The sequence below is a fragment of the Penicillium paradoxum genome (assembly GCF_028828445.1).
Source record: "Penicillium paradoxum strain IBT 22861 chromosome Unknown utg000002l_segment0_segment0, whole genome shotgun sequence".
Classification (NCBI taxonomy): Eukaryota; Fungi; Ascomycota; class Eurotiomycetes; order Eurotiales; family Aspergillaceae; genus Penicillium; species Penicillium paradoxum.
The window spans coordinates 4,185,052-4,211,304 of NW_026643180.1; the positions used below are offsets into that span (position 1 = coordinate 4,185,052).

Here is a 26,253-nt window from a genome sequence, read left to right on the forward strand (position 1 = left end):
CATCGCCTGGAACCTTGGAAAGCTCAGGACATGGGACCATCGATGACATGGTTTGGAAGTCGATGTGCTGTATTTCTTTTTTTTCCCCTTTGATTTTGCTGGCATTTTTGGCGTTTATTGAGTTGCCTTGTGGGAACCCTTGTACATTATATGGCAGCCTGGCTGTTTTGAATCTATGTAAGCGGTAGATGAGCCGCAGCATAAACATCTACTGATACGACCTGAACTTGTCTCCCATACAGAACACATGTTGACGAGGCAGACACGTACCGAGGCATGTACGAAGTAGTCGAGCATTACACGTACACTTCGTCCACGACGATAGACTGCTCATATCTGCGTAGAGTCGTGTATAAATCCTAACCTTGGGAAGATATATGGACTGGGCAGGTAAAATATGAATCTCATCGAAAGATACCCTGGAAACTGATATTTGTATGTATCGGTAACCTTCCTACAAAGCCAAAACATTTGACGCGCCTATGACCGCTTCAGGCACACACTATGAAGAGGTGCTAATAGAGCCCCCCAACGGTGGCTTCTCTCCACGGCCCAACCAAACGAACCACCACTCCCTCGACAAGCCCAGGTCATTTCCACCTCGCAGCCAATCCCATGTGTCGCCAGAGTTGGGCTCGTGGCAATTGGTCAGTTGCCTGGAGGATCGCCGGTTTTGACTTTTGGTGATTCCGTGGATATGTACGTTGGCCCTGTGTATGAGTCTGTATGTTGTATACCCAGTGGAATGTACACACGGGAAGATGTCACTTGTAAAGGTCGAACAGCCCTGGAACGTTGGGGACTATCTCGGTATGAGCTGTTCGATCTTAAGCCGTTAACTCTTACGATCTGGGCTGGTTAACGGCAACGGCGAATGTGGAGGTAGAGGCCCAATAATGTGTCCGATGGTCTGAAGACAGCAAATGGATGAATTCGGTACTCTCAAGTTTACCCTTTCCTACTCGCTGCCAGTCTCTGGTACATCCCTGTGTATAATGTGTTCTTTCCATAGAGCCCCAATCTCGTGCAGAGCCGGGGTACGGCAAGCCGCATAGGCACACTTGCATGGCCGTGCTTTTCCAGAAGAGTATTCATATATTCATGATCCACCCCGGTCGATCCGATCCAGTTTATAGCAAACAGACAAAAGAAATGAAAAAAAACCGGGGCATTCCACATTCCACTCGGGGCACGCACTGGGCTCTCTGCATGCGGTCAAGTTCCAGGGCCACCTGTAAGACGGTGTAAAGTGGTGACCATGTACTGTCATATACGCTGGGGTACATCCCTCAGTACGGGGATCTATATATAACCCCATGTACCCCGACTGTCACATACCCGTTCCCTAATGAGTCGCGTCGTGAAGCAGATCCATGGATCTGGCACCTGTGGACTGCACTCGACCGTTCCGGACTCTTTTCTTCTTTCCCCCCTCCCCCCCTGCCTCATCCTTCTCCCCTCCTTTCAACTTCTCTCCCTTTGGCATCCATCTTACCATTCTTGTCGATTTCACCATCTTTATCTCAGTCGTTTTCTAGCGCCCCGCGCATCCAACCGTCGCAAATCCGATGAAACACCATTCGAGTGCACTCGACTTTCGATCGAATCGCTAATCGCCTTCCCTCGTTTCTATCGCTGCATCGCGTTCCCTGGTGTATTCTGGATCTCTGTCGCATTATCCATCACTGCGCCTCACTTCGACCTCTCAAACCTGCGACTCCTTTTTTTTCCACTTTACACGAACTCTCGGGCTATTTCCCCTCCGCCCCCGTGTGTGATCGCAAATCCGAAGGCGAAAAAAAAATTTCAAATCTTCGAACCTTGTGGAGGGATGAGCGGCACCTCTAGCCAGTCCAGTCGTACGAGTCCCGGCTCTTTTGGAACTACACAGCTCACAGAGTCAGTTTCGTCTGGTTCGCCCCCACAGCAGTCACTCCCTACTTCGCAGGCGCCTTTGACGGCTCAGCATGCGATGTCGACCGACGTCTATAGTCCGAATGCGTCGCAAGCGCCATCATCTATGAATCCATCTTTTTCATACCCTTTCTCTCCTATCGGCACATCAGCCTCATTTGATAACAACATGCGCTTGGGTGATACCGATCGCAATATCCAGGGCCTGAATGGCCTTGGTCGCGCAGGAAATGGAGGCGCGATCCTCATGCGAAAACTGCCACGAAACACCAGCCGCGAAGCGCTTCGCAGCATGCTGCTCTTCGCCAAGGACTTTGTTGACGCAGACTTCGTGACTTTGGACCTGCCGGAGGATGACGGGTTCTTGACCGCGATCGCCCGTTTTATGACTTTGCCTGCGGCTGAGGAGGCCAGATCTCTCCTTGATGGCAAACCGAACTCCAAGAACGATGCCAACATGGTCGTCGAGATGTACCCACCGATGGGACCGAATCTTTCGAACACGCGTCGTAACACCATTGATCACACCGCGAGTCGTGCTTTGATGGGTGCCTCCAACGGCCCCCCTTGCGCGTCAGTCGTCACGCTTCAACGGCACTTTCCAGAGCCTGGAGAGACTCTCTGGCGCCAATCCCAACCAGGCTATTGGCGAAGGACTTCCCCCGACTTCCGAGTCAGGCTCGCGTATGCACAGCCTCTTTTCTCCACAATCTCCGATCGGAAATGGCATAGATACCCTCCCACGTATAACCGGAAAGTCTATGATCGATGAAGACCCGGATGAGGAGACCGGCGAGTTGCTCAAGGATCCGGTAGGCTATGCAGAGAATGGCCATTCTACCAATGTCTCCGCCGGCCGCCGCGCCACCAACCCACAAATTCCTACCACCCGCTTCGCCAACTTGTCCCTGTCGACCAACATGGCCTCGCCACCCTTGCCAAACTACCCTGGGGGTAATGCGCAGCGTATGGGCGGTGGAACGCCGGCATCTGCATACCCGAACCAAGGTCATGGTTTCCCATACAATGCCCAGCATACACCACGCCACAGCCTTCCCGCTGCAAACCCCAATGACTTGAATCCTCCTTGCAACACTTTGTATGTGGGCAACTTGCCACCAGACACTTCTGAGGAGGAACTCAAAGCTCTTTTCTCCAAACAACGTGGGTACAAGCGACTTTGTTTCCGAAACAAGCAGAACGGCCCCATGTGCTTCGTGGAATTTGACGAGGTTGCCATGGCTAGCAAAGCACTCAATGAACTATACGGCTACAAACTGTCGAACAGTGTGAAGACTGGCATCCGTCTCAGCTTCTCAAAGAATCCCCTGGGTGTGCGCTCCGGTCAACCTGGCAGCATGAACTCATCCAACGCGGTCTCTGGGCAAGGCGCAGTCCCTGGAGGCAACAGCTTGAGTGGAATTCACAACAACATGTTCTCGGCTGTCAACGGTCCCCCTCCGGGACTGGCAGCACCCCCTGGTCTTGGCATGCCCATGCCTGCGCCGCCCATGCGCAATGGTGCCGTCATGCACAACCCCGTCAATCAGCACGGTGGACTGATGGGCAACGCCTCATACAACCCCAACTCGGGCCTGGGAATCCGAAACGGAGCCAATCCGATGATGATCTCGTCGCCGCCGCCCCCTTCTAGTGCCGGTGGCACTAATGCGGTGCCGAACCTGAATGGTTATAATTCCTTTTACCCCGACTACATGATGGGTCGCTAAGGCCATTGAAGCGTTATATTGAGATAATGCCCGACATGTTTGAACGAACTGGGTATCTGGCGCATTGGGGATTCCTTTCGTTTCGTGAGCTAGATCAGCATTCGGCGGCTGCATAACTCTCGGGAGTATTGTTTCGGATTTGCTTTTCTGTCCTTTTTTCCCCGTCGTATCTTCCTTCTTCTGCCAGTTTGTTCATTGGCTTTTCGTCGTTCTGTTGCATGGGAACCTGGGCGCTGTTACATTCCTTTTTCCTTTTTTTGTTATTTTTTTTTTTTTTTTTTTTTCATTGGGAGGATTGCATTTCAGGTCATTGCCAAGTTTGTATTCTTATCTGGTCGGCGCGAGGCGCTCGAACAGCGCGTTTTCTGCGGCCCTTGCCTTTTGTTCACACCTTCATACCCTCGTGCTTTCTTGCTGTGTTCGTCTTTATCTGGCTTGTTAATCCTGACTAGGCAATACACACTAATGCGTGCTTGCTATCTGCCTTGATCAGGATCTACACGAGCTGTCATCTACTTTATTCGACGTGATTCCCCCCTGTTTGTTACATCTATCCCCTGGATCTTTCTCGATGCATCGTCTGCGTGGATCGGAAATGATTTTGCTGATTTACTTGCCTTCTCTATTGCAATGCGTGTTTTTTATTTCTATGCAAGTTCGAAAAGAAGGGTCTTATGTGGCTTTCTTTAGCTTCTCTTCTAATATCTCTCTACTCAAATGGCATGAGCTACAGAAGGACATGACATCGGCTCACGTCGACCACATATTGTCCCAGGCGTTCATGTTGGTTTTCATTTCTCCCCTGTCCATCTCTTTCTCATACGGGCGGAGACAAAGGTGTCCGGGCCATGCATTTTGCTCGAAAGCTCTTCTCATCTTGCTTGCATTGCCATTCGTTTCGCTTTGGGTCTGGCTTACTCTGCTTTTCCAGGAGAAGAATGAGAAACGAGGCGTGATGTCCATTATTATCTTTCTTCTTTCTATTTACCCTGTCTTGCTTGGGGGTATGATACCGATACATTTGCTTCGATTTGTACTTGATACAATGAACTGGTTCCAGCTCCCCTGGAGAACGAAATTTAATGCATATTTGGCTGTCAAAAACATAGGAGTAGCCGTGGAAACACGGGATGGGGTCTGACTGTTGGAATATCTGCCTATTCACGTTATATATGATTTCTAGCATAATTCTGGGGTATTTGGATGATCAACCTTTGGGGCTCCTGTTTGAAGGTAGGCAGATGTACGTTAGCTATTCTTATAGCGAATTGCACTAAGCCTTGGAAGCCCGTTTGGAACTTTGGATAATGTACGGAGTAGGCTGCATTCTACTAAAGAGCGTATATCTATATACATGCTAGATCTGATCATTGGGAGCTGACGCTGACATACAATATAGGAGACAAAAAAAAACCAATAGCAGAATCATTGATGATAATACACCCGGATATAACCAGAGCCGGAACTGAGGATGTTTACTCGGTTCCTGTATACGCAGTGGAGATGCGGATGGGGTCACGTGACAGCACTACCGAGAAGTTTCTTCCCCTGCAAACACCTACGCTTCCCGCTGCAACCCGACATCTTCCCATCCTTCAATTCTTGCTGCGAAAGGGTCAATGGCAGCTGGATCTCCTTGATTCTTGATATTCAGCGTCTCTGATCTTGTTTCAATCTAAATTATCTCCCCCTTCCCTCCATCACATCCCTCAAGATGCCACCTCGGATACAGAGCCGGAGTGTGTCTAACACCCTTCTTCCCTACCTCACATCTACCTCCTCTTCCTCTTCCTCATTACCCTCTACCTCATCACAATGCCTCTCCCGTCAGTTCTCTGCCACGGCAGCACCACAAACAAAGCTCCGTCGGCAGATGTTCGAATGGCTCAACAATGATGGAGCCGCGTTTAAGCATCACATTCCTGGAGAGACCAACTATCTCACTCGCTTAAAACAGCGTGGAGGCAATGAGGGCTCAGAAAACACCCGTCCGTTCCCTAACAACCAAAATTTCATCAGCGAGTCTGTCCTCAGTGAGGAGCTTCGCAATGAGGTCTATAAGCGTGTCGTGAAGGACAAGAAGAGTGTCCGCGTTGTCAGCGTGGAACTCGGAATCGATATGAAGCGCATTGCAGCCGTGGTGAGATTGGTGGAATTGGAGAAGAGACAGCGCAAACAGGTAAGAACTCATTCCTTTTCTCCCCCTGCTCTATCTCCCTCCTCTTTTGGACTTTCCTTCGACCCTTGCAAGCATATGATGAGTCACAAAAAATCGATTAGTCTTGAAGACACCCACATGGTTAAACCTTACTTTTTGAACTGAATTGTGTTGCCTTACATTTTGGATTCTTCTTTTTATATTTTGATCGCGTGACATGAACTGACGAATCTCAAAATCAGGGCAAACCCTTAGCACTGCCATATGCCCGCGCTATCCACGAGATGGTGCCGACCACACCCCTCGCCGAACAAGGCGAGCGCCAACAATTCCACGAACCTATCAACGACCTTCCCGCCCACCCCTTGACAGGATCTCAAATCTTCTACCCCGTTCCCGAGTCCCGTTCCTTCAACCGTGTTGAGGCCGGCCGCGTCTTCTCCGGCGCTCCGGCAATGGAGCACTCCGAGGCCGCTCAAATCTCCCACCCCTCCGACCTTGCCGAAAAGATCATCCAGGACCCCAAGTCCATCGGCATGGTCGGCAAGGGATCTAACGCCCGTGAGATCCTGCAACCCGCTGACGTGCGCATCCCGCACCCTCACTTGGTTGCTCTCGAGCGCGATCGCCTTGCAAACCCCAATGAGCGTCTGGCTGTCGCGGAAGTCCACGCTAAACGACTCGAGCGCCAGGATGCTATCGAGAAGCAACGCCGCCAGCGCTCCCAGGCTCGCCGTGAGAAGAAGCAGACCACTGTTTCGCCTGAGGACTCGCGCTTCGACTACCGTATCCAGGATACTGTCTACACTCCCGAGACCACTGGTGCCGATGGCCGTGCTCCGTGGGCTACTGGCCGTCGCTACGGTGTCCCTCACCGTGACCGCACACGCGGTGAAGTCAAGATCCCCACCCGTGTGGAGGCTTGATTTTTTTGAGAAAGTCCCCCCGGACGTGTCTTATCTTTGTTTTTGAGCAATTTCTTCGGCTACGGCCTCTGTAATTTTACTTGTACGCATACTCTGTATGAAGGAAGGTCGGTGATCGCTTATGTACCTATATACCAAACCATTATATCATTCTCACTCCAATTTATTGGCTGTTATTCGTATACTCGAAGTAAAAAAAAAAAAGAGTCATATATCTCATAACGAACAGCGACCAACACCGCCCATTCCCAAACACATAAGTCGCCGAAAATATAAAACCGAGATACCCAAATCCAATGCACAACGCCTCGCCAACAAGAAAAAAAAGAGAAGCTCAGAACCACAATAATCCCTAGACCATCATGCTTCGATATCGATCATGCAACATCCACTCTCTTCCATTCCCCCAAAAATAACCGAAATAGCATAACCCCAACCCCACCTTCAACGAGCCTCCCCAACAGACCGACACCGTCTCCTCCTCTCCCCAACCCATCCAGAGATCGCATCCGATTCAGACTCCTCCTGCTTGCCGGGGCTGTGAAAGATAGACCCCAGCGAAGCCAACGCAGCCTGGAACCACGTATTGGCCGTCGACGGCACCGAAGCAAGGGATGTAGCTTGGGACTGCATGGCCATGAGATGCAGGGTCGAGATATGTCCTGTGTAGCTTGTGCAGCTTGTGCAGCTTGTGTAGCGGTGTATATATAGAGTTGGGTCTCTGCGTCTGGTTTGGGTAGACAACTCCGCGCAGGTAAGAGTAGGGTAGTAAGAGTAGTGAGATTGTTGGGTGCGGGGATGTAGAGGTACCTGGGAGTCGAGGTCTTTAAGAGCGAAGAGAGAGAGAGAGGAGAAGCATCACATGCAGACACGAGACAAAGCCCGCATCTAGATCATCTGCACAAGGACTCCGTGTTCCCAAAACGGGAGTCCGTTTGCGGGTTGCTTGGAGCTTGGCGTTGGGCTGGCTGTATGTGACGTGTGCAACATGGGGATTCTGGGATGTGTGCATCTGTTGCTGGGCACCAGACGGGGAGTATGGTTTTGGGTTGGGGTTATGGGTGGGATTTTGGGCTTTGTTGTGGTACCTTTGAGGTTGTAGAGTGTAGATTGGCTTGGTGTAGGTGCTAGTGAGAGATTCTCTTTGTCTGGGCACTCTCCAGAGGGGGGTTGAGGTAGGTTGTTGGGTGGGGAAAGGATACGAAGGGATTATCAGTCTGAAGCCCAATCGGAGTTGATTTGGGGTTTGTTGCTGTCCAGGCTTCATGGATGGCTGAGGAGACTTGAGAGGGAGAGCAGGGAGCATGGTCATATGACCAGGCTTGATAGGGAATATTGACCGAATAGCCCCAGGAATACGGAGTACGTATACCTTTGAAAGAGCCTGGTGGAGGCATAAACACAATGCGACGAGATGTATCTACACAGATGATTCATCATTCCTAGCAGAAGTAGTGAGATAAATACAAGGCATAGGGGTACACCAACACCCCCAGCCGAGCCGAAACGAAGAGAGAAAAACAGTATACATTGAAAGGATTGGGCATAAGGACATCTCGTTCGTGTATATGAAGATGTCCATTGCATGGAAGTGGGGGATTCAAAACACTGGATAAAAGGACAAAAGAAACCAGCCAGAGGATCGATAGGCAGATGCGTATGCGAGCCCAAAATATCCAAAAGATCCATGCAACAAAAAGAGACTGAAGAAGGTGAGGGACGGCGAGGAACAGCCCACAGGGCTTGAAAACTCGAAGCGAACCGCGCCGTAGTTGTCATGACAAGAAACTGAAATAGTGAGAGGGAAGAGAAAAGACGCGCTGCTATGCGGGGTATCCAATGGAAGAGACAGAGAGTCGAATCAAATAGGTCGGGAGATATCATTGGAAGGTACAGGTAGTGACCAAACCCCGTGCTCGAGGCTTGATACCTGGTCCAAGACAAATGGGGTTTCATTCTTCGTTCACGGGAGAAACGCTCGCATCACTCGTGAGGGGCGCATCTCTCGATGTTAGAGGCGTGTCTATAGTATCGGGGCTACCGCTACCCCACGAATCTTCCCGCATGATCTGAGCGGCGTCTGGGGCGCTTGGTTTAGAATTGGATTGGACTGATTTCCTGGCAGCCACGCGAGAGCTTGAGGGCGATGAAGGATCCTCCTGCGGTGGTTCTGTGCGATGGCCACCCTGCATCGGGCTGGCTGATGTGTCGAAGGCTGGAGAGGCAGGGCGAGGAGAGTCCACAAACCCACGCCATTTGCGCCAGCCTTCAAAGTCAATCAGAGCTTGCATACAGCCCCATTCGGTTACTTTCTGCTCAAGCCAGGGGAATCCGACAGGCTATTCGAGGAATGTGAGCATGCTATTTGGAAGAATGGGTGTAGTGGGAGTTAAACATACCTTGGTCAAGAAGTCGTTGCAGCCAGCAGCCAAAGCCTCGTGTCGGTCACTTTGCAAACTGCTAGCTGTCAACGCGACGATAATGACCGGACTTCGGAACAGCGAGAGATCTGGCAAAGTATCCTCTGCGCTAACCGTCCGATGAAGCCCAGGTCGTCTGTCTGCGCCGGGTGTGTTGGACGCACTGAAACGCCCAGATGCTGTTTTGGGAAAGACACCAATACCATTCAACCGCTCAAGACGCCGAATCTCCTTGGTAGCCTCCAGACCGTTCATCACTGGAAGCTGGATATCCATTAGAACCAAATGAAATCCACCTTGTCGCCATTTCCGTACTGCCTCTTCACCATTCGCTGCACATTTCCAACGAACTTTCAATCTTTTCATGAAAGCCTCCAAAAGTTTTTGATTGATGATATTGTCTTCCACAATGAGAACATTGATTGGGGGAACGGTGCCATCAATCAATCCGCCAAACATTGCACCAGGAGAAGTCGCGGCCTTGGATTTCCGGAGTGCGCGTGGTGATGCAGCTGCTGGTGGAGTGTGTGTTTTGACCTGCGGGGATTCCACTGGCGGTGCTGCAGCAGGAGGTGTTGGGATTGCCGGAACCGAGGTGGTGGTCAGAGGCTGGGAATGAGGAGTAGGCCCGGGTTCTGTGGGTGTCAGTAAGAGAATTTTGAACAATACACGGCTAGCAAGGACATACCTATTATGCCCGGGGGATGACCATGAATTGTGGGTGAATTTGTTTTGTTTCGCACCAACGGCGGTCGCTGTTGATGTCGTGTCCTACGGCTTCCGGGCGATGGCAACAGAGGAGCAATGCCAGTGTTGATTATGGAGATTGACGGCGCACTAACCGTTGCCGGTGGCCCCGACGGATGTGCAGATGGTGTGCCTGCTTTCGCGTTCACCGGAGGCATGAGCGGGAAGTAATCTCCATGCTCGCCGGGCTCCGAGTGGTGGTGTTGATAGATCGAATGGCGCGGCGATGGCTTCGGAGTTCGGCGGGCCGGCGCATCGATCACCAATGCTTCTTCTATTTTTTGTCCGCCGGGGTAGTATGAATCGAGTATAGATGATAGGACTTCCTCCGGGCTCAGCAGGCGCTCAGGGTGTCCTTGTCGGCTTGAGGTATCTCGTGGCGTAATCCGGATGACGATATCCGGCGAGTCAAAGGTTCTCCCTAATGAATTCACGTATTTCATGATTACCTGGTCGCGAAGCTCATCGACCACTGCATCCTCCCTGCAGGGCACCAAGGTCGCCGAGCCACCGGGTCGCTTGACCCAAACTCGACGTGTAACCATCTCGCGAGGAATGGGTTCGAAGCTATCACCGTGCTCTTCCAGTGAAGAGAAAAGATTCCCTTCCAATAACCCAGTAATCAAGTGTTGGTGCGTCGCGGGCAGGAGAGATTGCCGACGGATCGCAAGACTGGGGCGCTTGCTCGAGGAGGAAGTAAAATAGGAAGCGGACGGTCGGCGATCATTCGGAGGCCACTCTATCACAGTGTTCAGGATCGGAGTCAATGGGGTCTCGACGGGGACCGGGGCTTGGGCTTTCACGTGGGTGGAGTGGAGGGAAGTATTGTCGGAATGCTGGGGAGTCGGCAATGAAGGGGCTTCAAGAGGAGACGGAACGTCGCCCGAGATAGGAGTAGGCAGCGACGAATTATATGGCTCGGTCAACGGTGTGCAATTGCGTGTCCCTGTGTGAGGCCGCTCTGATGAAGGTGCAGAGACAGAGGAATCTGGCGCTCGGTTGTTCTGTGGAGATGGGGGCTCCTCTACCTGACGGTCGCGAGGACAACGGATCTCTTCCACCGAATGAGCTGGAGCCGAGACGATACTATAAGCTGGGGATTTGTTGGAGACGAAGAGCGGACCAGAGGAGGGGTGGGATTTGGGGTGGGCACTCGGGTCCGCATCCGCTTTTGGAGATAATCGTCCTAGCAATTTTGCCTTCAGACGTGAGATCCGGTCTGGCATCGTGAAAGTCTTCACTGCATGGCCATTCTGCTTTGGGAAGAGGAAGCGGGAGAACCAGGAGCACTGATGTTCTCTCTGCGTCGGAGAAGGCCGATCTGGTACCTTTTTTCCCCCTTTTGCAGATACCAACAGCTTCAAAGGAGCAATGAACTTGAACAAGAGATATGGATGAAGGTCACACAGTCTTGTGTTTTGCTGATCTCCCCGGTTGGGCGAAAAGCTATGGCCTTAGGTACTTAAGCAGAGCTACCTGCCCAGGTGCGTAATAATGCTGAAACAACCCGCCTTATGTTACTTTGGCTACTCCGTACAGGGATGGGCTGCCATTACGAGAGGAATGCTAGGCTTGCAATGAAGTACATACTCTGTACTCCCTACAGAACCTGAATCTGTTCGGTGGTATGATGGGGATTCCTCGACAGCACTGGGGACATAAATGGATAGCTTCGACCTCGGGATTGCAGCTCAAGTCCCACCAGTTGATATATAACATATGTCAAAAAGCACCAAGCTCGTTTATGGAGTCTAGAGCGTCCTATCCTCGTAGTGATTCCAAATGTTTGTTTTTTTGGCTCTTTTTCCAGAATCACAGTGGTTTCTTTTCTTTTTTTTTGGGCTTAGAAGGCCTAGAGCCCTACTTTGTACTCCGTAGAGCCCCTGAGGCTGATCCTTCGAAGTCGCAACATCCTGAGTGAGCAGTGTTTCAGGGTTTGTCGAATCGATACTTTGTGTAATTACTGTCTATACTAATGATTAGTGTATCCAATTCCTCTTCGTTCAGCGACTGGGAGCAGCCCACTGGACTAAAAAGTGACTTCCACCTTTGGATATCAGCTAGACACGAGAATAATACTCCATATAGATGGTCCTCATTTTTCCCAATTCAATCGCCAGTCATAACCTGCATGCAATAGTCTTATGTATTTCTCCCCTTTTTTTTAGCAACATATTATCCAAGTGCTGATTTTGCAATAATAGGTGAAGCTACATGATGTCAATTCCAGTACTCCGTACGGAATACAGGCGAACGGGTCTATCGAGCTCAAGGTCCGCTGATTCAGAAGTCAGAGAAATGAAACGTCTGGCTGAGCTACAGACACGCCGTATACATAGTCAGTGCGCCAAACGGCTGACCTAGCTCGCCCTAGAATACCAAAACTTATCCAGTGCCCGGCCCAATTGTCCTCAGAGTGACCGGCATATTATCGAGAGCCGCATCTTTTGTTGCACTTCACAGGATATACCATCCATTCCTCCCAGCCAGTCGAGTGTAGACATATTACTGATTTATGCCTGGCCTTTTCCGCAAAGGGGGCTACAGCTAAGATAGTGGAAATCATGTTCCAGAATCGATGCCTAGAATCTAAGAATATATTGCTATGTATGAATATTATGAATGTCTGTAGGATCGAACCGCTTGTGAGGTTGCAGCCGCCATATATCTCCGCCTAGATATACTCATTTGCTCTCCAACTCACGGTAAGACGAATATAAGCCGGGTCATTTATAGAACTAGTGTCATGAGTACCTTAGCCTTATGCAATCTAGGGTAACTCCTTGGTTTTGTCATTTACTGCTGCTCACCCTTCATATTGTCATCTCCAGCTTCAAATCCCGAAAGTCCCCTCTCAGGCTGACATAGCTGAACCGATACTCCCGAGCTCGTTTGCCCGGTCGTACCATGCAACTTCACATATACACTCCCTTCTTTACTTTGTACCCGAGATCAAACAACGATTATCCTTGCCCTCTTTTGTTCTGAGTGATACAGAGACGCCATAACACGCGGCAGAGCCACGAATAGCACTGATATCACTTAATTCCACGTTTCACAGCCATAATAGATGATTGAATTTACGAGGCCAGGAGCCTTGCACCTGGGACCTGAAAAAGAAAGAAACTAGCCACAACCATTCATAGCCCACACGAATCTGGTGCTCGACCACATATACGGGCTTCGGTCAGGTGGCTGTCAGGTGGCTGAGATGCTATGGGCGTCGTTTGGACTCACATGATTGTTCATGAAACAAAATTTCTGGTGCTTCATGCATCAACCATCAAGATATACCCACTTGAATCATTGATTCGTGGCAAACACGGACTCCTACTCTATGCTGAAACTGGAACTGGAAGGCCTAAACCTCCCCCAATGGCAAGATGTATCAGCGTCTAGGCTATTATTTCTACTTTGGTCTCCATGATACGCCAGCACGGTTGCATTTTCTGGCTGTTTACGAGGTCATTCGGAAACCAGAAATGAGGCTATCGTAAGATCTCAGCTCGAGCCTCCCAGTGAAGGTTTATATATTGGTCCATTGGCTCGACAGGATGGATATCAACTTTCCCTTCAAAGGCAGATGCCAATAGCCTTGTCTTGAAAGTGTGATATAGAGTCACCATGAAATTTCTATCCATTGCCATTTTGGCCAATCTACTTGGTGTTGGAACTGCCTACACCCAATCTGCCTACAACTTGTCGACGGCATTCCGTCCTATTGTTCCAAGATCGAAACCCGAATATGTCAGTGCGCCGACTGGCACTCCATGTGCAGGCAATTCACCCAGCGACAGATCCGTCTGGTGTGATTACAGTATCGACACAGACTACGAAAATGTCGTCCCTGACACTGGTGTGACACGCGAATACTGGTTTGAGGTTACCGAAACCACCCTCTCTGCTGATGGGTTTATGCCTCCACGTCTGGTCATGACTGTCAATGGCACTTTACCCGGTCCTCCCCTCGTTGCAGACTGGGGCGACTGGGTGATCGTCCATGTCACCAACCATCTTTACCACTCAAGGAACGGATCTAGCATACACTGGCATGGTATCCGTCAAAACTATACGAATTCAAACGATGGCGTCACCTCAATAACCCAGTGTCCTATTGCTCCGGGCTCGACCATGACCTACAAATGGCGGGCTGTTCAGTATGGGTCATCGTGGTATCACTCCCATATTGGGTTGCAAGCCTGGGAAGGTGTATATGGCGCTATCATTATCAATGGACCGGCAACTGCAAACTACGATGTGGACAAGGGCGCAATATTTTTGAGTGATTGGACCCATGACACCGTGGATGAACGGTATCTTGATTTCGAACTACGTGGCCCCGCCAGACCGCTTGCAAATGGACTCATCAATAGTCAAAACATATATGGTAACGGCACAAATACCACCGGGACACGTTACCATATGAAAGTGGACCAAGGCAAATCCTACCGGCTACGACTAGTGAACCCAGCTATCGACACGCATTGGAAGTTCACGATTGACAACCACATAATGACCGTCATTGCAATGGACCTTGTCCCCATTAAACCATACAACACGAGCGTTCTTAGCCTCGGGATGGGTACGTTTCTTAGCTTTCTAGGTACAGCAGACATGTCTAACATCAAAATATCTGATATATAGGCCAACGCTACGACGTTATCATCACTGCCAACCAGGAGCCCGTAGCTAACTCCTTCTGGATGCGAGCTATACCAGCCAGTGCATGTTCAAAGAACGACATGGCTGGTAACATTCGAGGCATCGTCTACTACGATGACCATCCTACGGAACCACAGACCAACCCATACCCTTCTACAAACATCTGCGAAGACGAACTCTTAACAAATCTAGTCCCCCATCTCCCAAAAGATGTCGATCCACCAATCTCCCCAGCCTGGAACAGCAACGTGATCGTCAACAACACAAGAAACGAGCAGAATCTCTTCCGCTGGCAGTTCAACGCCACCTCAATGAACGTGAGCTGGGCGGATCCGACATTACTCCAAATCTACAACGACGAGATGTACTTCGCCAACTCAAGCGGCGTGATCGAGTTGCCCTTCAAGGATAAATGGGTTTATCTTTTCATCCAGAACACTAACATCACGCATCCCATTCATCTGCACGGTCATGACTTCTCGATACTGGCGCAAGGGCAGAGTGAGGGTGGGAGCCTGCAGTGGGATGGTTCTATGGTTCTGCAGAATCCTCCGCGTCGGGATACGGCAGTGTTGGCTGGTAATGGGTATTTGCTTATTGCTTTCCAGACGAATAATCCCGGTGCGTGGTTGATGCACTGTCATATTGGATGGCATGTCAATGAGGGACTGGCGCTACAGTTTATAGAGCGGTATGATGAGATTGAGGAGCTTGTTGATTACCATCCGTTCAATCAGAACTGTGCTGCATGGGATAGATATGTCAATTCGGCAGTTATTACGCAGAACGACTCGGGTGTTTGAGAATTGTGATTTCGCGTGAGGAATTTATGTTGGGCATTGGCCCACAGAAGGATGGTATACATATCAGATAAGCTATATAGATCGCATGGTTGACATCCTATGTTTTGATTTGATTGTACTTATTATTTTCCAGTGATAGGATCTTTTATCGAGAATATATATACTGGCCTCGTGATCTGAGAACATCCCGTAATTCACAAGTCAACACTTCCCGCTTGGAACATGCTGTTCAATATCAGGTGTTACTGTTCGTTGCCCTTGACTTTGACCATCAACATTTCCAGGGATAGGTGGCACAATACCTTTTTCAAGACCCTCTATCTCCCGGGTATTATCTCTTTAGTTCAAGCAAATCATCAATACTTCTCCCAGAATCCTTCGCTTCCTTACGCAGATCTCAAATCGAAGGCCACAAATCAGCGAGGAGTTTGAGATGCACTAGCGCGCGAGGGCTAAGTCCATGATAGGACCAGTCACGGCTTAGGGATAGATGCATGAAGATGCAGGCGACGAGTGTCGAGATGGGATAATGCTAGAAGCTTTCGCTGTGGGAATGAGTATACACATGCACGGTGATAAGTACGATGCAGAACTAAGGCTAAAGGCAAGAAATGATCAGATGGGGAGGAGGCAAAGCTTGAGGAGCGAATACAATGCAGCGGTGAGGTTTTGACGTTTATGGGGAGCCTGGTTGGTCTGTTCGGTAGATTTTACCGTTTAGTACCTTAGACCATGGAGGGAACGTTTTCCCCAGGGCCGGGAGTGTGATGGTCCACATGGCAAGGTGGGAATTTGAGGCTCGACTACTGAACTCACAAAGATAGGTCGGATAATTTTTTTTTAGCGTATAGCTCCCCCGCTTGAGCTTCAAAAGCAATAAGAACCTTGGGCTCGAGTGCATACTGAAAATTTCAATGGGACTTGCATGCGAATTGGAAAGAGGGACCTAGGCTCAGAGGCTAAGACTAGATGGGTCAATTGACGGAGAATGTGATAGATACGCACTTGATTCTAGAAGGCGAGTCCTCGGGCATTTTCTTCGGTATTTGTCTATGGCTGTTTCTGACTGTGGATAGTACGTTGAGGTACGTGCATCGTCGTACTCCGTAGTGGACACAATGGCTTGGTGGATCGTGCTTTGAGTGGGGCAGTTGAGAGGAAAGTTGACAGCGCTGTTGTAGCTACTCCGTAGGTAGATGGCCAAGAGGATGACTGTGTTTGTTCTGATATATATGGATTAGACTTGGATATCTGTGTATACGTAGTGTTGTAAGCATATCAAACATCCATGGATGGGTGTGTGTGGTGTCCATGGTTCAGTAATTCTCCGGCGCACAAACCACGTGGCTACCCGCTTTGACGTGTTCGATCTCCTTGGGATTGCCCACATTTCAAGGCCATTCCTATAGATACATATATCACTTGACGTTCTTGACAAAGATACCAAGATTGTTACAATCAACGATGAGCTAGGGTCGGAGGCCAACGGAACCATGGTCAGGAGCCGCAAATATGGAGTCGACTGTTCTAGAACAGGGTGGATTTCATTAAATTACGGTGGATTCAAGATGAAATTGCATTGGAAATTGCATTGGCACAAAGACATTGCTATCCACATATAGACATCATCTCACATGTTACTTTTTCCAGTAAAAGAGAGAAAAACAAGTCTTTCCTTGAGGCCATCATGTCTCGATTCCAAACCTGGTTCCATCACGGAGAATAGCAAAGCATGATGAAAGACACGGGATCACCACCCGCTGGAGTAAAATCACAAAAAGGAAACCCAAATCACAACAATACATGCCAAGAAAAGAAAGGACATGCAATACAAAACAGAAGGAGGCCATCAAGACATCACGTTAGAGGAAACAAAAAAAATACACACACACATCGAGGTAGGATCCGAAGGGTATCAAGGGAAAGGGAAACAGATTTTGCGACAGGGAAAACGGGGAGAAACTCGGATAAAAAGAGCAAACAGACATCAAGCATACGAACGAGGAGATCACAAAAGGATCAGATAGTTCGAGGGCGCAATGCCGGTCTCTCCATTTTGCTTCCGAGCCTGCCACCATCGGCCGCTCACATCGGATACCTCCAAGATCTCATGCTTGGCAAAGCTGATTTCATTGGCGTCTTCGGGGTTGGCGTCGTATGAGTAGATCGCCTTGGCCCGATATGGGTAGTCGGTAGGCTGGGGTACTTCGGTCGTTTCTTGCTCGCCGTTGCCGGTATTTTGAGGGTTGGGGGTGCCGAAGCGAGGCGCAGAAGAAGTTCGTTCGGCGCCGGGCGCGCCACCGGGGTATCCGGAGACAGGGGACGAGGTTTCGAAGCCACCTAGATGGGCAGAGGTGTACATCTGCGGGGTGTTGCCGGTTGCCATGGTCTCTGGACGAGCGCCGAATGCGCTGGACATAGGGCGGCTACCGCGGTAGGATTGTTCGGCGGGGCGCTCCTTGTTCAGGGCAAAGGAGTCGATGAAGCCACGGTGGGTGGCCTGCGGTGTGGAGCCGAAGTAGAAAATCCAGATGATAACAACCATAGACAGTAGAATGAAGCCTGCGCCGGCAGCTTGCATGGAGCCTTGATTTTTGTAGATTAGGTTGTTTGCGCTCGTGGATGTCAGGACGAGGCCGCAGGCAAGGTAGCCGACGATCTAGAGACATTGTCAGTAATAGTGCTTTACAAATCTTCGCGTTCGCAGGTCATACCGCGACGCCATATACGTGGCCCGTGTCCGTACCAAAGGTCACAGTCAGACCCACGATGACACAGAACATGTAGCAGTTGGCCCACCAATTGTAGTTAGGATAATCTGTATCTTGTACATCTGCAATGATGGATGCTATGAAGGCGATGAGCCATGCCAGCTAGGGGTTGTGTTAGCTCGATTCCGTGTTGTTTGGGTTGTTTGGGGGGAAGGCGTACAATTGAGATTGAGACGGTCGCAAGCGCGAACGGATCGCCGAGGATGTTACTGCCTCGGAACTTGCCCATTTTGTATGGTTCTGTATATTGAACTGGAGTTGTTGACAGATGATAATGGGATGTAATCGAAAAGAAGGTACAGGGTCGAGCGGGTGATATATAAGAGTGTTGATTTCCAAGTCCTAAACGAGGCGGACGTGACGGGAAGGAGCGACTGTGCAAGTTAGTGTGGAACAAGAGCGCAAGAGGGCAGCTTAACATGCGCCAATAAATTGTGACAGGTATGATGGGCCTAGAAGAATGGGATAGGATTAAAGTACCTTGAGACCGAAGACGTAAGTGGGTTCAGAGACAATCCGCGGGGTGACGAGGTTGGGACTCAAAGAAACAACCCCTTACAGAGAGGCGAAAACAGCACCAGGCTGGGGAAAGGGGAGAACAAAAAATGTTAGTAATAAGCCGTATAAAAAAAGAGTGGACGGATTGAGACCGAAAGTTGAAAGAGAAGAGTGAGAGAGGAGAAACGACAAAAGGGAGGAAAAGTGCCAAAGTGCCAAAGTGCCCAGGTACAGTGGAGTCCCGGGACACACGCCCCTGGAAATCGACGGTCTCGATTCACTGGAAATTGCACTCCAGCCGTTTTGGCATCACAATCATTGATGTGGATTAGACAGAAGCCACCGTTAGACTACTTTAATTTGGCTTAACAAAAAAACCCAGTCACCTCATGAATATCTACATAAAACAATTAAAACTGGACTCGATCTGGTGGAAATCTATAAATATCGGGGCTAAATGTCTTAGTCACCTCCGCTTTACGTTGCCCTTTCACGCGCAGTGCCTATTTCGTCATTAATTTAGGGCGTCTTACTCCGTAGATTGTGAACACATCTTCTTCCTTGAAACATGCATAAATTATAGATCCCAGCTCACATATATGGTCGAGACAAGGCTACCTCTAATATTGATTTCACAGGTCTTGGACGGATCATGAATTCATTTGTTCATATGATGTACTCGGGACTACGTACGGAGTACGCACTTATACCATTATCGAATCGGGATCTTGGGAGGGTTTGCCTGAGAATGTCAGAGTTACTAGCACATGCGACAACGCTCATGGTATGCTGTGGACCGAGTGGGCCTCGATCGTATCTCAGTCGCATGTGTTTATTGTCAGATCTACCACATTGACACTCCCCAAGTACTCTGCGAAATACACTATGCATACCGATATAAAAAGATAATTTATCTGAAAACATGTACATAGTATATCTGGATGGCTCTTTGTACCGTGTTTCCTCTAGGCTTCCCATCTATCTCAGGTGTGGCTGCTTGTATGAGGGCACTAGAGCCAGGCACATCCATGTAGATTTCAACCCTCTGCCACAATTTCATATTTTAACACCATATCCTCTTAAACAATTCAAATCCTTCTAAAAATAAACCAAGATGTTGAAAATTTGAAAAAAAAAAAAAATAGACAATACTCATTACATGGACCGGACATGATCCAAGTGCAAGGAGAGCAGTCGTGGGGGCCTGGGTCTTGCTCATGTCAAAAAGGAAGGCACGGGCTGAAACTAAATCAATGGAAAAGCTAGGGTATTATGTACTTGCATGCAGTACCCGCTGCAACTTTGTAGAATCATTACCGGCCTCTTCGGTACCTGGGGCTGTATTTGTCGAGATTAGGGCTGGTCTGGCGGCAGTAGTAGTAAGGAGGGAGGACAGAATCTAGTTCCATTGGAAATGATATACAGTCCTATCATCACTAAGAACTTTAAAACAAACTTGTGCTCCGTATCTAAGGCCAATTTGTGACACCGGATCTCATCTTCTCTTTCGCAAGCTCTGTCCCCCCGAACCCAACCTATAAGTCGTCCTCGTCTGCGTGGGTAAGTTATAGGGTTACGCACGTTGAGCATCTCGCTTTGACAAAATCCTCTGGATTTTTCGAGGAGTCCATGCATAGTCTAAGAGACTTGTTGGGGAGCTATGTGGACTGTTGTGGCCATTAAAGAGTGGTTGATCTCTAGTAATGGCGGACATGAGTAACTCATAGCTTGTTTTAATTACTCTTCAGATAAAAGGCAACAATTATTGGCACGCCCAATTAAGATGCAAAAGAGAAAATTAAGTATGAATGATTTATCTTAACAAGATACTCTTGCGAACCAGAGGGACCCGCCCTAATTCCAATGAGCTACGCTGCTTTCTTCCTCTTCGCTTGCTCGTCTGTTTTTCCCACAAAAAAAGCAAAGAAAATTAACTTAATACCAACGCTATAATATGGCCATAGCTTCACAGCTAAGGAGGGAAAAGCCTGCTTTCAACAATAATAGGATTGAACAAGAAACAAAAAATAAAAAAAAGAAGTTGAGGCTGACCCGTCTCGACCAGATAACCTTGCGAACTGGAGTCGCACGCGCTACCAATTGCGCCACAGCCCCAAATCCGTTGAAAATTGAGAATTCCATAGCATTATGAATATCGAGCTCTAATAAGGTTCTTAAGCACGTACAACTTTGTCCAATTCATGGACAGCATTGTCTAACACTCCATACAACTCAACAACTTACTTTTGGACCTAATGCCTTGGACAGATACATCTTGAAACCGCATGCTAACTCCACAACATTGAGTATGTTAGTGCATTCCGATTAGCCTTGAACATCAGAATAAGAATGCCATTGTACACCAAGGCTGTCGCATGAGGTACCTAACATCTGATTTAAGATTGACTTACCACGGTTACAATGCAGCGGATCCTCGGCTCGACCGAGCGGAATACCACGTGATGTTCTCAAAGGTTATTCCCTCGGATCAATAAATCTACTCGAATTTTGACACTAGCACAGGCATGCGGAACCAGAAGTGGACGGCTCCCTTATAAAATACCACAGTCTTGTCACCGAATTCAACATAATAAATAGACAAGCGAACAATCTTACTTCCTCCTCAGCTACCATTGCCAGCGTGAAATATCTTTATCCTAGTCACTGTCACGTTAATCCGTAGACGGGTCCGGCATAGCGAGATCGAAATGCGCAATCCAGTTAGCACCGAAGATAGTCGGACGTTCGGGCCTACCGGCCTTCTCAAAGGGTCCGATAAATTAGCTACATAGAGTAAATTAACAAGTTCGTCACCTTATCGTCGAGATAATATAGCAATAACGTGCAGTCTTTGCGTCTTCTCGTGCCAAACTAGGCTGCTTGCCCCGCACACACGGGGGAACCACCCGTTCTCATGCAGCTTACTACGTAGTCGATAATAATTAGGTCCAGTATCGAATACAGAAGAAATATCGACTTACGGTAGAGCCTCAAGGAAAGCCAAGCGAACCTGCTCCCTTTCGTAGCTTTTGAGAGCCCAATATGGGTCAGCGCCATTGCCGTCTCCGAGGCGCAGCCCTGGGACGATCTCCCACGCAAGCCAGATGACGAACCCACCCGGAACTAGCCCCGAGCGATCCTGTTTATCGGTCTTGTATCCGAGAAGCTTTGGTGTGTCACTCGAGCCTTCTTCAGTGAGATCCCGGTAGGCGATCAGTTCCAGGGGGTTGTATGTTGTGGCTTGTCGGCTTCTGGTATCCGCATCATCCATTTCAGTCTTCCGATGGGGAACTTGAATGTAGATACGCATAAAGGCTTCCCCAGTCTGGGCTCTGGGATCACAACATAGATATTTAGCCGAGGCGAAAGAACGGAAGCCATACTCATCGTTTTCCTCCTCATTAACCTGGTAGTCATGCTCGTTCAGCTTCTCAAGAATCTTCCACCGGGAAGGGACAGGTTGGTCAAGGCTGATGATACTTCCAGGGTCAGGGCCCTTACGGAGCCAGGCTGATTATGAGGATATGAGGACGACATTGGAGTTGATTTGGATGCTTTGGAGATGTGTTTCTTGGATAGGTTAGTGGAGGAGCATTGATGAGGCTCTTATGTGGGGCAGACTGGTAGCTACAGCGCCTTGCGCTAGTCGTATTGGGAGGTGGGTGGATACCTGGTGGCTAAATTGCCTAAAATTCCAAGCCGACAACCAAGCTGGATAGTTAACTAGTTAGTTAACTGACTGTCCAGTGACTACGTCTACGGAGACGCCAGTTGAGCTGACTGGTGGGGGGCAGAATTAATGGCAGAAAAAAGTTTGCTGTCTTAATACTAAATCTAGGCATCCTCAGGTAGGGACGGTTGTCACTCTCTCCAATATGAAAAGACACATTCTTCTATATAAGCTCATTCTAGCCGAAGTAAGTTATCTACTACAATTACTTTTACCTGCTGATATTCTATTCCCTCAAAGTCAATACTTGAGAGATATTGTTTTCCCAGTCGTCCATCTTATCCTCTCCGCCGATCGATCATGAAACCAGCGGCGTTTCGGCGACACTACGCACTCGATGATAGGGGCCGGCGGAGCTCCGGAATACGAATGATGACAGGAAAAAGAATGGCTGTTCGTACGCGGTCTGGCGATGGCGCCTAGTTAGAAATTCAGGTTCAGAGATCGTTCCTAAATTCCGACACGGCCGCCGTGAAGCCTCACAATCATCCTGGAGGGACGGAGTGTCACTGTTAGCATCCCGTCAACTCTCGCGGACTTAGCAGCCAAGGGCTGATGCGTATAACCGCTGTAACAGGTCGTTCGTGTACGCTAACAAGTCTCATTCCCGCCTTCCTCAGTTCCGAATCGCCCTCGACCTCGCCCGCTTCACTCGGACGATTATCCAGAACGAGCGCAGGGTGAAGGCGCCCGGATGCGCAGAAGTTCGACGACGAACCGACCGATTGACACGTCAGGGGCCCGAACTTCAGCTCGGCGCGACTCGCAAGGCGCACAGGAGGAATGGAGGGAAAGGATGGGCAGAAGGGCGTGAACAGCGAGAAGTCGGAGCGGCGATGAAGGGGACTTCATAAAAACTCGCACGACGAGCGTAACGCGCAACAAGGCGCTAAATCTGAAATGGCACGCTAAACTCCTTTGCGTAATTCACCATCACCGGATTATACGGAGTACGGAGTACTCCGTAGATGAACTAATAAGCTACAATGTTTTCGTCATACATATCACAAGTATGATTTGGCCCGGCTACCCCGATGCATAATCTTTAGATAATCTTTAGTCAAGTCGATTTGGCCGCGTAGGGCGGCCTTACGTGAGTATTAGTCAGGCAAATGATTGGCCCGGGTGGGTATTAGTCAGTGAAAAGGTTCAGCTGAGCACCTGCAGGTGGGCCTTTCCGATGTATAATCTTTAGATAATCTTTAGATAACCTTTAAGATCGCGAAACTCAGATTCGAATGCATTAATACGCTTTTTTGTTTTTTTTGGAACGGATTGCAACCGTCAAACAAACCCATAATAAATCTATGTATTAGTCCCCAATCCATGAAATCGCTGAATCAATCTGCTTTGGACCTTTCTCAATGATTGGACTGATGACGCGTTGAATACACACATATGACGCTCTGATTCAAAATCTGAGATCACTATCCTCGAAATAAGGTATTGGATACTACGTGTCTTTGTGTAGACCGCTAGTTTGGAACGAGTTGATACATCGAAATTTCTCATAATCTGTAAGCACAGCAATTGATATAAAAGCTACATGTTTGTTCCGGGGAAGTGGTCAAAAGTAGCTAACACTTCAAGATACCTGAAGGCCACGTGAAGAATCCTCTTTCTTAAATCTCAATATGCCTCCTGCCTACAAGCGCCTCGACAAGGACCAATGCGTGTTCTTGTTTATTGACCACCAGGTAAGACACACTCTGGTCTAGCGGGCAACTGGTCGATCAACAACTCATTCAAATGATAGGCTGGTCTTATCCAGTTGGTGCGCGATTTCGAGCCGACCGAGTTCCACACCAACGTGCTAGGACTTGTCAAGACTGTTAGCTACTTTGGGGCACCTGCTGTCCTCACTACTTCATTTGACACTGGTCCAAATGGCCCAATTGTCAAAGAAATTGTTGACGAACTGCCCAAAGCTCCATTGATCAGACGGCCCGGACAAATCAATGCCATGGATAACGAAGACTTCGCAAATGCGGTCAAAGCAACCGGCAAGAAGCAGGTTGTGATCAGGTATGCTACCCTTCAGTTGAGTATTTTGTCTGAAATGGGGTCACTAATTTAGTAGTGGTGTTCTGACTGAGATCTGCGTGGCTTTCCCTGCGCTCTCCTTAGTGGAGCAGGGATACGATGTCTTCGTTGTGACTGATGCATCAGGGACCTTCAAAGAGCATACCCGAGAAGCAGCTCACACTAGAATGGCTCATGCAGGCGTCCAACTTCTGAATTGGGCAGCAGTGGCAGCAGAGCTCCACCGCGACTGGCGCAATGATGTAGAGGGCTTCGGCAAGATTTGGACAGACCATATTCCTGGATATTGGTGTCTGATGCAGAGCTATCTCACCTCATCCGGCGCAAGTGGTAAATAATTAGTATCGTTAAGGAGGTGTCGAAGCTTGTAGGAGCTGGCATCACTGCAGAATAAAACATAGGCACCTTCCAATACTTTGTTTTCTCCATTTCGACCCGAACGGAACCATGGGCAACCATTATGCCTCCTGGTCCACATAATCCGAGACATGTAACAATGTAGCCCGTCCAGCGCATAGTGGTCCATGGTGATGGGAAGAAAGAAATAAAGAAGGAAGGAAGGAAAGTGGGCAGCGGCAGGTGGAAGACAGAGCGTGGAGAGGTGGAGGTGCAAGAAAAATGGAGAATAGAGGTGTTGGGCTGGTAGAGGGGTAGTCATGCGACGACTTCAGCGTAATAAAGAACCATATAACCCTGAAAATGCAGAACTAACTGAAATAGCAATTCACAGTTTCAGCGTTTACTAAGTAAACCCAAGTTGGTACCAAGACGCATAGGCTAGAGCACCATTGCACTGGAGACCTTCAGTCCCGTCTTAATGTTCAAGATCATAACACTGCACGCCCAAATCAGAGGTATCATAGCGGAGGGTAAATAAGAAAAAGAAAAATGCAAAAAAAAAAATAGGAGCAGCAACAGCCAGTCACTACCTACTTCGACCTCCTCGCATACCAGCAGTACCAAAATATTTCATAGGACCTGACCCCTATACTTCCTCTTCTCTCCTTTGCCTAGTCACCTCCCTCCTCCTAACCTCCCTCTCAACATCTTCAAGTCTGCCCTCCCACTCAGCCCAACACTCCCCACTCCCAACAATCCCAACATCATACCAACGCTGTAAAACGCGTGCTGTGCGAATCCGCAGTTCCGAAATCTCAGCTGCCTGTTCGTTTTGCATCTGCGCGACTCGGTCTAATTGCGGCTGCAGCTCGATCAGTGCTGCAGAGCTCTCTGCGTCTGGTACAGGCAGGTCGTTAAGTGATGTGAGACGTGAGGCAGTTTCAGGGAAAGCGGTGGCGTAGGAGAGGACTATTGAGGCCAGGGTCTGGGTTGTCAGACCTTCGGGGATTTCTTGGGGTGGTGTTGTTTGGAAGAGGTCGGGGCTGCGGTCGTCTGGTTAATTTTTGGTTAGTAAAAGGCTAGTAAGGACTCGGGGTGGACAATTGGGTGTTAATAGTAGTAGTATTGGGAGATCAGGGTATAGATGGGGGAAAGGCAAGAGAGAGGAGGGGAGGTACGAATGGGTGTCAAAAGCAACCCTCCACATTGGTTACGTACGAAGTTGCAGAATGTCCCTTACGGCAGGTACCCTCCGGCTAAGGCGTGCCAGTTCTGTTTCTAGCTGTGCGAGTCGACGGGAGACTGTCTCATCGAGTGATGCGGGCTTTTCGGGGGTGGTGGGAATTCCGGTCCAGTCTGTGGTGCCGGTGAGGAGGTAGGTGAGGCGGCGCAGGCGCGCCTCAAGGAGTTCGATGGTCGCTCCAGCTACTGCGTCGCTTTCGAGAGTCATAGTGGAGATTAAATGTCAATTGGTGTATCTACGAGGGGAAGGATTGAGATACGATGCCAGGA

The 26,253-nt window shown here is 49.1% G+C and overlaps 10 protein-coding genes across 10 annotated transcripts; 4 read left to right on the forward strand and 6 right to left on the reverse strand.

The window, feature by feature from the left end:
* Positions 1–1,831: 1,831 nt before the first annotated feature.
* Positions 1,832–3,644, forward strand: N7457_001485 (uncharacterized protein; the record flags this gene model as incomplete). The annotated part of the gene is made up of 2 exons (XM_057172531.1): positions 1,832–2,487; positions 2,522–3,644. The coding sequence occupies 2 exons, from the start codon at positions 1,832–1,834 to the stop codon at positions 3,642–3,644; spliced, it is 1,779 nt and encodes a 592-aa protein (XP_057036434.1).
* Positions 3,645–5,358: 1,714 nt separating this feature from the next.
* N7457_001486 (mitochondrial 37S ribosomal protein mS45) lies at positions 5,359–6,728 on the forward strand (the record flags this gene model as incomplete). Its single annotated transcript, XM_057172532.1, has 2 exons — positions 5,359–5,823; positions 6,045–6,728. The coding sequence occupies 2 exons, from the start codon at positions 5,359–5,361 to the stop codon at positions 6,726–6,728; spliced, it is 1,149 nt and encodes a 382-aa protein (XP_057036435.1).
* Positions 6,729–7,172: 444 nt separating this feature from the next.
* N7457_001487 (uncharacterized protein) lies at positions 7,173–7,361 on the reverse strand (the record flags this gene model as incomplete). The annotated part of the gene is made up of 1 exon (XM_057172533.1): positions 7,173–7,361. One exon carries the CDS (start codon positions 7,359–7,361, stop codon positions 7,173–7,175), a length of 189 nt encoding a protein of 62 aa, XP_057036436.1.
* A 193-nt stretch (positions 7,362–7,554) lies between these two features.
* Positions 7,555–8,034, reverse strand: N7457_001488 (uncharacterized protein; the record flags this gene model as incomplete). The annotated part of the gene is made up of 1 exon (XM_057172534.1): positions 7,555–8,034. The coding sequence occupies one exon, from the start codon at positions 8,032–8,034 to the stop codon at positions 7,555–7,557; it is 480 nt and encodes a 159-aa protein (XP_057036437.1).
* Positions 8,035–8,680: 646 nt separating this feature from the next.
* N7457_001489 (response regulator) lies at positions 8,681–11,121 on the reverse strand (the record flags this gene model as incomplete). The annotated part of the gene is made up of 3 exons (XM_057172535.1): positions 8,681–9,067; positions 9,128–9,783; positions 9,837–11,121. The coding sequence occupies 3 exons, from the start codon at positions 11,119–11,121 to the stop codon at positions 8,681–8,683; spliced, it is 2,328 nt and encodes a 775-aa protein (XP_057036438.1).
* A 2,398-nt stretch (positions 11,122–13,519) lies between these two features.
* On the forward strand, positions 13,520–15,360 carry N7457_001490 (Multicopper oxidase type 3; the record flags this gene model as incomplete). The annotated part of the gene is made up of 2 exons (XM_057172536.1): positions 13,520–14,477; positions 14,540–15,360. The coding sequence occupies 2 exons, from the start codon at positions 13,520–13,522 to the stop codon at positions 15,358–15,360; spliced, it is 1,779 nt and encodes a 592-aa protein (XP_057036439.1).
* A 2,008-nt stretch (positions 15,361–17,368) lies between these two features.
* On the reverse strand, positions 17,369–18,360 carry sho1 (osmosensor SHO1; the record flags this gene model as incomplete). Its single annotated transcript, XM_057172537.1, has 3 exons — positions 17,369–18,019; positions 18,075–18,233; positions 18,292–18,360. The coding sequence occupies 3 exons, from the start codon at positions 18,358–18,360 to the stop codon at positions 17,369–17,371; spliced, it is 879 nt and encodes a 292-aa protein (XP_057036440.1).
* Positions 18,361–21,301: 2,941 nt separating this feature from the next.
* N7457_001492 (uncharacterized protein) lies at positions 21,302–22,166 on the reverse strand (the record flags this gene model as incomplete). The annotated part of the gene is made up of 5 exons (XM_057172538.1): positions 21,302–21,391; positions 21,523–21,553; positions 21,611–21,961; positions 22,013–22,068; positions 22,131–22,166. 5 exons carry the CDS (start codon positions 22,164–22,166, stop codon positions 21,302–21,304), a joined length of 564 nt encoding a protein of 187 aa, XP_057036441.1.
* A 1,827-nt stretch (positions 22,167–23,993) lies between these two features.
* On the forward strand, positions 23,994–24,740 carry N7457_001493 (uncharacterized protein; the record flags this gene model as incomplete). Its single annotated transcript, XM_057172539.1, has 3 exons — positions 23,994–24,056; positions 24,116–24,384; positions 24,440–24,740. 3 exons carry the CDS (start codon positions 23,994–23,996, stop codon positions 24,738–24,740), a joined length of 633 nt encoding a protein of 210 aa, XP_057036442.1.
* Positions 24,741–25,387: 647 nt separating this feature from the next.
* N7457_001494 (putative nuclear distribution protein RO10) lies at positions 25,388–26,191 on the reverse strand (the record flags this gene model as incomplete). The annotated part of the gene is made up of 2 exons (XM_057172540.1): positions 25,388–25,794; positions 25,960–26,191. 2 exons carry the CDS (start codon positions 26,189–26,191, stop codon positions 25,388–25,390), a joined length of 639 nt encoding a protein of 212 aa, XP_057036443.1.
* Positions 26,192–26,253: the final 62 nt, after the last annotated feature.